The 9,392-nt window shown below is 40.4% G+C and overlaps 1 protein-coding gene across 1 annotated transcript in view; it reads left to right on the forward strand.

The window, feature by feature from the left end:
- The first annotated feature begins 2,679 nt into the window (after positions 1-2,679).
- The window catches only part of LOC108579650, a 41,472-nt gene continuing 34,759 nt past the window's right edge, over positions 2,680-9,392 (forward strand). Inside the window, exon 1 of the mRNA XM_017943236.1 lies at positions 2,680-2,820. Coding sequence (XP_017798725.1) covers positions 2,804-2,820 — 17 coding nt within the window. The 5' untranslated portion in view covers positions 2,680-2,803. The remainder of the gene's footprint in view (positions 2,821-9,392) is intronic.

Consider the following 9,392-nt stretch of genomic DNA (forward strand, 5'->3'; position numbering starts at 1 on the left):
AAAAGGAAAAGGGACCACACCATTGGTCCTGACGCCCCGGCTACAAAATTATTTATTGCCCTGTGCATCGAGAAATGTTAAATATTTCAAAAGGTTCAAAAGGCCTTCACAAGCATTTCCTTACCGTGTTTTTATTTCATGTCCTCTCTTTATAATGTATACAGTGGAGATTTCCATGGAGAGAAGAATCAGGTTCAATCAAGTGCAAACATTCTTATTAGTATCTTTATTGTAATATTTTCTACTCAGAGAATTTCGCTCTTGTTTAACATCTGGCACTGGAATTTTTTTTTACTATTGTGTTCAGTAAGACTGCCTTTTGTATGTGTGAATGGATGTATGTTCTGTAGGTTGTTTTTGCGAAAGTCCTGTGGTGTGATGTCTGTGACTGAAATTGTAAACACTACGATTGTTATTCCGTTTGGCTTTCGTATGTTTTGGTTTTTCTGAACTAACGACGTGCGTTTTTTTTTTCATCTTCACCGTATATTCGGTTTTTATATTTTTGTCGTTTGGTAGTACTACGTTTATAAGGTGTATAATTTCATTTATCTCGTCTATTACAGGATTAGAGAAACCATCATTCCAGCTTCATCGATGCAGGCAAAAAGATCGGACTGTTCTGAACGATTTAGCCCTGACATAAAAAGTAATTTTTTCTAAAAGCTGAGGACAGCATGTAATGCTACTAATCGAAAGATGAAAAAGAGATCACAAGTAGCCCAACGAGTTTATAATTATTTCACACCGATTACACAGATTCCAGTGTTAGAGTGAGGTTGAACAATTTTTTCCAAACTGGACACATACCTGCTAACTGTTTCTCTCTCTCTCTCTCTCTTTCGTTCTCGTTGATAAGTAATCCTCTTGAGAACCTTGTACAAGCCTTGTGGCCCGGTTTCCATATCTCGTATTATACTACGTTGTGCAAGACGCACGGTGTACACCGTGGAAAAATTCGATTTACACATAAAGGGCGTGTTTGCTTATGGTTGTTCCGTGATGACGAAGGTTGATGAAAAGTTAGGTGAAAAACCACCACTTGGAAAATGTAACATTGGTAAAGATAAACCTTTCTCTGTGCATTAGAATTTTTCAACCATCGTTTATTCGAGAATTTTCTTACCGTACACTTAAAATGTATCAATTAACGATAAAGTTTGAATTTCTTCCTCTCAGATATGGAACTATCCTGCCCCTTTCTCCAAAGGCAATCGATAGGCCTCTTCAGAACGAGAGGTCCTTTGATCACTCTGGAATTTCTCGGACGAGCACTTTTCTAAGTAACGCCTCGAAAAAAGTAACGACACTGAATAAGCGTTGATTGGATTTGCGAACGATTGGCTTCGTCTAGCTTGAAAAACCATAAAGATTCTCTTGGTTCTTTTTTCCACCAGCCGAAGACTTTAATTAAACTTCCAGCTAGCCGAACGTTCGTTCTGGTATTTCTACGCTTCCCTGATGCATTATCGACATCTGTTCGACTAGATTTCTTTTCAAAAAGTGAACCATATTTCGATGTAGCACGGTTCTACTTTTCCACGTTCACGAAAATGTCTCGTGTCGACAGATAGTATTTCGTGGAAGTGTGATTCATTTCACTTGGCTCGACGGAAAGTGTACTGGCGTGGGTGTGGTATACCATAGGTTCTGGTAAATGCGATGCTATTTTCGAATAGAAGCAATAAAGATGCCTGAGGTGTAACACGTGTGTGTTTTTGAAGGGAATTCGAGAAATTCGCGCGATATAACGGGTATGCAATTTTCCAAAGGGAAGTGTATGCGCGTTGTAAATGGTATTGGCCGAGATAGAGACATCATCGAGTTCCGTGTAGTGCTTATAATTCATGTTTTACGAGTGCAACGGCATTCTCGGCTCGGTTACAGATACACGCGGATATGCAGAACGAGCGCATGGCCTGATGCGAGCATGCACTGTGGGAAACGCTCGGTTGTCCTTTCATATGTTACAAACTATATTGTGTACCGTTGCATCGGCCGTAATCGGCGAACATTCTAGCTTCTTTACACTGTTGCTGTGACAAATTTGAAATTGCATCAAACTGTCTTTTGCTTTCTTATCGAATCAGTCAATTCTCAAAATTCCTTCGAAGTTTCTTTAACTTCCGAATGAAAAAAAATTGTTTAGTACAGTTACCGACAGGTATTTTAATTCGTTTTTTGAGAATTTAGAATTTAAAATTTAGAAATTTTCGAGAAATTTGACGAAAACGAAAAATTTGTAACTTTTTAATTTCTAAAGAAATAAATCTCTCGATTTCTGACAAATTTTTGTCAACAGTATTTTTATTTGTTATTTTAAGGATTATGTAGAAATTGAAACATTTCGAACATTTGAAAATCACAGATTTCCCACTTCGTAACAAGTGAACACATTTCGACGCGACACTCGAGAAACCACAGATGGCGAAAACTCTACAGAAGTGCATACAAGGTGGAGGAATGCACGCGAGGATGCACCTACAAAAGTCATGGTGGAACCTGTATTTACTGATCTTAATTAGGGATAAAACGTAAGGGTTGAAAATGGTAGGGTCGCGAGTTGACAAGAATCGGCTTTTCGAATGGGACTTCGGGCGTCTTCGGTGGTTACCGACACTCTTCGTGCTACTCTTAACTCGTGCTCGTGCTGCCTCGACTCAGTCGTTGACGCGCGCTCGTTTGGTTTGCTTCGGGTATTAATGGTGCTTCAACATCCGCAAGGGAACTTCACGGTCCAAATACGACATAAAGGAACCTGTGCTTGACCTGCATTTCATTCTCATCAGTTCTTCGTCGCGACATGTGCACTATTGCAAGGTAAGAATCGCGTTCATTCGACTAGCGAAGAGATTTTTACGTAATCCTGCATTTAACCTATTCGTCGTAAAAATGCGACAACACAACATTCCGTAAATATTAAGTACTCGGTACTAGCTCGTAAGGTATTAGCTTTTCTTAAAATTTTGGAGAAGAAACTTTGGAAAACATCGTGGGACGTCCTCAGATACGAAGAACCTCTCAACAATTCTTGTTAATTCCTGCGACTTGAGGAAACACCTAATCACATCGTTTCCTGTTTCGATCCTTCAAATGTCCTACGCCCTACGACTCGCTATCGATAAGATACACACACAACGTATATATACACATATTTCCGTGAACGTGGTACAAAAAAAAACTCTCGCGTGCACGCCTCGAAATCACGAACGTCTCCTGACGTGTTGTCAAACAGTTAACTCGCGAAGTTCATTCATGTTGGTGTGACGGTTCCGAGGGAGGAGTTAGTGCTCTCTTGTTGAGCAGGGAGTATCGAAAATCCATAATACGGACGAGTGGCGTAATAAATCTCGTTGGAGTCTCTCACCGTGGCGATTCTCATATATACATTTTAATGCTGCTGCATTAGCAGTCGATCTCTGTTCTTATATTGGCAACGGTTGATATTGATTGGCCGCGGTCGCCGTTCAGAACGCATCCGCCGTTTTTTTAATTTTATCCACAAATGATGGATAGGGCAAGTTGGAGAATGCAACTGCAAATATTTGTGCCGGATAGAGTCTATTCGATTGAATTTGTTGTAGTCTCGCGACGAACGGCGCCGTGTAGCCTCTATCCCGGAGCCACGGTCAATATTGACTCTGGCTCGAGCCAAAGCCCATCGTAATAAATTATTGACTTCGTGGAAAGCGGACGACGAGGAGAATTGAGAAGGTCCTGCGGTGATCTGCATTAATCGTTAGATATCCTACGTTCCCCTTCGCGTGCGTGATACTGTTCGCCATACGGCTCGGGAAATTGCGCAACACGTAAATCACTTTTATAGCGGGGATTATCGTACCGCTCGACGTGGCAAATATTGATATAATCGCAGGGAATTGATCGGTGGAAAAATGACCGACTGTATTTCGGACGGAAGTGTATGGATTTCGCGAAGTGTATCGTAACGTCCACGTTGGACATGTAAGTGCACTGTGCACTTTTCTGTTGGGTCCGTCGGCACTCGATACGCCGCGATTCGGAGGGGTCGCCCACGCAACGAGCACGCACGAGACGCACACACACACGCAGATTGTGTGTAACAGCGATTTACGGTAAGGGCACCGTCTGCTTTGTGTGTTAGTCACCGACCCATAGGGGGTGAAAAAGCTGCCAGGACTGTTCGTGCGTGCGCGGGTGGGGGAGGGGGGAAGGAGAAGGAGAAAAAAAGCGAGAGAAAGAAAAGGTGGCACCACTCACACACGATCGGACGTGTTAAACAGGCTCGACGTGTTTACTTTTGCATATACACTCATCTATACTCTCTTTCTCTCTCTTTCTCTGCACATTAAGGGCATAACCATTCTCGTCGCGAATTATTACACTCGTTGAGCTCTACTTTGTCGAGCGTTTACTCTCTTTTTTTCCCTCAATTGTGGCGTGGTTAATCCTGATCGCTGTTAATCAGCTTTCTTAGTTGAATCGATTTTGAGGTTATCCTTCCGCGAAGTGTTGCTTTGGTAATTGATTCAGAGAAGAAATAAGAATGATTACGTATGTACTTATTGCAGTTTGTCCACTCTGTTTCGCAATTATTTGTTGTACACGGTCTACGCGATCTCTCGCAACAGGATACGTGCGGTTATTAGAGGTTATCGTGCGTTCCACGCTGCGAAATAAGATCGTTCGCATGAACGGCGATATGTATCTGTGAAAGCCAGCCTAACGAGTAAATTACTGAAACGATTCTCGTCTTCTTTTTTTTACTATCCGTGGTCGATTGCCATTTACGCGATTACTCATAAAAATCTTCCGCGAGACGTAGAAATATAAAGGCTGAGTTACGAGTACGTAGACCTAACGTTCGGTTGTAACGAGGCCCTTCGAGGAACGCGACTCTACTCACTGGTTAAACCCAGGTCAGGAGCTCGCGTCAAACCGCTAATATACCGGTAAACGTAACCACTCTCCTCTAGTTCCATGGTTCGCGCGGCCTTTCCGATATCTATTTACCCGTGGAGCGAAGACGAAGGAATACTGTGAAAAGGGATCGGGACGGTAAAAATAAAGACGATCTTCGAAATGCTTGTACGTGTTTGCTCGCACAGGCTACAACCATTTCCAGGCGGCAGGTCTATTTGTTGAGAGACCCTCGTTCGTATATACGTAGGAAAGGAGGAGAGAGGATCGAGAGAGAATACGAGGGGTGGCAGTAGTTCGATTGGGACACGCGATATATTACGTGCTCGGCACGTACGTGCTGACTGCTTCGTACATAAGTAGACATAGGCATAAATAGCTGGTTTCTGCGCGTGTAAACTTGATCTCTTTCTCGCTCTTGCTCTCTGTACGTATTTTTGTGCGTGTTTGCGTGTGTGTGCGTGCGCTTGGGAAGAAAAGTAGTCAGAGTGAGAAAGGCACGTGTGTAATGCGAGCACGCGCATTTCAACGATTTCTGATCTTTCTAATTCTTCTATTTCTTCTCTCTGCTCTCTCGCCTTCCTGGTTCAGGGGTGTCAAAAGAGTTCCTCTCGAGATTATAAACGGCCTTTAGCTGCGAGTTGGTTTTACCCTTTGATTCTTGTAACCCCGTTGAGCTGATTCTTCGCCTCTGACAGTGTCGCTGATAGACGCCATAATTGTTACAGGCGTTAGAATTTTATAATAAGAATTTTCGGAATAATTATTTTTCGTGGTTCGGCATTGATCGAACCGCCTGTAGTTTGTTCTCTATTAACATAGACACGCACGCGTCAGTCCGGTGATTGATCTATGGATTTATTTGATAGATAAATAGTCGACGCGGATGATTTATCATTTTGCGAGGAATCTCTTATTTGACGTTAAGTATCGTTCAGCTTTCAAACTGCTGAATGTTAGCTAGACGATGTCTTTGAGGATTAGATAGCTCTCTCTTTCTTTCTCTCGAGCGTGAACCCGTGTCGAGCAGTGATTAGCGGCAATTAGTCTAAAGTAAACCGTCCATGACGATGCAAATAGAGAAATCTTGTGGTACGAGACGAATCGCAAATAACAGGGGTCTGTCTTGGGATTCCTCTTGCCTCGGGGCTATGAAAAAAACGACCCTGACGAAAACATCTTAACCCTTTAAAAAGTGTGAGAATAATTAATTCGTCGAAATTGAGATAAATGAATATTTCAGAGATTCGAGAATTTAATTATAGCGATCGCTCGGAGAGACACGTCAATTCTCTTCCTGATGCAGTGTGACTTTATGCCACAGATTTAATTCAACAATTTTTTCCAAACAAAGTAAATTTCGTTTTCACGAACGACCGAGGAGACTTCTTATTATATTCGGGTGTAAGCCGTGTCCTTATGGAAAAGTGTTCCTTATGGAAAGAGTATTCCTTATGGAAAGAGTATTCCCTATGGAAAAAGTATTCCCTATGGAAAAAGTATTCCCTATGGAAAGAGTATTCCCTATGGAAAAAGGGTTCCTTATGGAAAATCTTTCCTTATGGAAAGAGTATTCCCTATGGAAAATCTTTCCTTATGGAAAAAGGATTCCTTATGGAAAGAGTATTCCTTATGGAAAATCTTACCTTATGGAAAAAGTATTCCTTATGGAAAGAGTATTCCTTATGGAAAGAGTATTTCTTATGGAAAGAGTATTCCTTATGGAAAAAGGGTTCCTTATGGAAAAACTTTCCTTATGGAAAAAGTATTCCCTATGGAAAATCTTTCCTTATGGAAAAAGTATTCCTTATGGAAAGAGTATTTCTTATGGAAAAAGTATTCCCTATGGAAAAAGGGTTCCTTATGGAAAAACTTTCCTTATGGAAAATCTTTCCTTATGGAAAGAGTATTCCCTATGGAAAATCTTTCCTTATGGAAAAAGTATTCCTTATGGAAAGAGTATTTCTTATGGAAAGAGTATTCCTTATGGAAAAAGTATTCCCTATGGAAAAAGGGTTCCTTATGGAAAAACTTTCCTTATGGAAAATCTTTCCTTATGGAAAGAGTATTCCCTATGGAAAATCTTTCCTTATGGAAAAATTATTCCTTATGGAAAGAGTATTTCTTATGGAAAAACTTTGTTTATGAAAAAGTAGGTATTCGTATTTCACAAACCCTAACGAAGCAAGCCACAGTTTTCACAAAACATCGGAATACTTTTTCCATAAGAACACTGCTCACACCACGAAATCCTCCATAACAATTATACTGAAGCCTCCGTTGCAAACGTTTCATCAACCCAAAGCACGAATCCTCATCTTTCCTCCCCGATTTCATTTTGCATTACCGTATAAAGGTGGATCGTGCGTGGATTGGGAAAATCCGCGAAACATCGATCCAGGCTATAGTTACGGTACACAGCATCCTTTGGTGAATATAGTGACATAATAGGCAAACGTCCAGGCCGATGCACCGTTATGCAGAATGGTGCTGAGGTCAAAGAGCCGGCGTCTACACCACACGGATGGATAGGAGGGAAAGAAACGGAGTCTGCGATGCGTTGGGTGGTTGTTGTTAAATCGGATATGCTCGTTCGTTCGGCTGTGATTCTCACTCATGAATATTTGAAGAGTCCGACAGAGATCGTCAGATATGCCGGTGAAGTACTCTCTATGTATACATATACACCTATATGCAACGAACGGAGGAAAAGTTTGGCGCGGCAAAACAAAAGCATCACGATCGTAAAGACCTCTCTCTCTCTCTCTCTCTCTCTCTCTCTCTCGGTTTTGCTGTGCAGCGTTCGAGTTCGTTTAAACGACAGTAATGACGCATGCCGGAGGATGCAGTAATAAGTGAGCACACAGAGGATGGAAAGAGGATGAAAAAGACTCATGGTTAGCTAAATATAGAGGCATCGTTTCTGCATTCGTTTAATTACTATTGCCAATTTATCGGAACGATGTTAATTAAGGGAAATATGCGAAGAAATTCATTCCTTCGTTTCTTTAACCTCTGAACTGTGCGAGACGAGTTAACTCGTCGTTCGTTGGCCATTATTTCGAACACGATAATTTATTTATGCAGAAATTATTCATTTTTGTATTGAACTTGAAATACAACGAATTCACATTTGCAGGAACGAAAAGAAAATAAATTACAATTCTTACTCGTTTTTAATTATAAATTAGAGAGATTCAATTTCTAATATATATAACAATCTAGATAAATTTTAAATAAGGAAACGACGATTTGAAGTTGAAAACAAAAATTTAAGATGAGAAAGTAAATTGATTGAATTGACAGGAAAGCGAAAAGATGAAGAGACCGTTCCACTCGCACAGCGTAGGAAAGTATCGAGGAAGTAATGTTTGCAACGTGATATTCCCACCTGTTTGGTATTACGCAATCGCGAGGTTCAGGTTCAGTGTTAAAATAAACGGCTGGTTACTACTCCGTTACCGCTTATCGAATGGCGAAACCCGTTTCACGCTGGCGTTTCAATCTTGGCCATTGACACTGACCTAATAAGGGTTAAATGGATTGTTCCTGAACGTCCATTGAACGGAGCACGCGTCTCTATTGGGGTGTTTGTTCGTATGCACGCGTTTAAATCGCGCTGCACGTTTGCCGTTATCGTTTCGCGGAGGGGGGAGTGGGGGGTGCCGTGTAATGAAACCCTTGGAGGATATATCTTTCACGACTGTTAACGATCCGTCGAGAAATTAACCGTGTTGCCTCGACACGTGCCAATTCTCAATTAAAACCAGCGTATATACGCGTATTATTCTGTATTTACCGTGCTTTACGATCGACTCATTTTGTACGGTAATGGCGGTGGAGAGTTGCCGCGGAATCGTAATATTCGAGAATTTATTCGTAAGATTGTGCTGTTTCTGACACTTGCTGTTACGTGGTTAGATTGAATTATTTTTAATTCAATTTGAATATTCAAATTTGATTTTAAATCGAATTTGAAAGATTCCAATTTCATTGGCTGATTTTGGATTGAAGTTGAAATATTGAAATGTGATTGGACGATGTTGAGGTGAGTTTGAAATACTGAAATTTGATTGGACGATGATGAATTCAAATTGAAATACTGAAATTTGATTGGACGATGATGAATTCAAACTGTAATTTGATTGTACAATGTTGAGTTGAATTTGAAATACTGAAATTTGATTGGTCGATGATGAATTCAAATTGAAATACTGAAATTTGATTGGACGATGATGAATTCAAATTGAAATACTGAAATTTGATTGGACGATGATGAATTCAAACTGTAATTTGATTGTACAATGTTGAGTTGAATTTGAAATACTGAAATTTGATTGGACGATGTTGAATTCAAATTTGAAATATCTAAATTTGATTGGACGATGTTGAATTTAAATTGAAATACTTAAATATGATTGGCTAATTTCCAATTAAATTCAAATATTCAAATCTAATTGTCCAATTTCAAATTTCTATCGATACATTCGAAC

The sequence above is a fragment of the Habropoda laboriosa genome, unplaced genomic scaffold, assembly GCF_001263275.1.
Source record: "Habropoda laboriosa isolate 0110345459 unplaced genomic scaffold, ASM126327v1 scaffold33, whole genome shotgun sequence".
Classification (NCBI taxonomy): Eukaryota; Metazoa; Arthropoda; class Insecta; order Hymenoptera; family Apidae; genus Habropoda; species Habropoda laboriosa.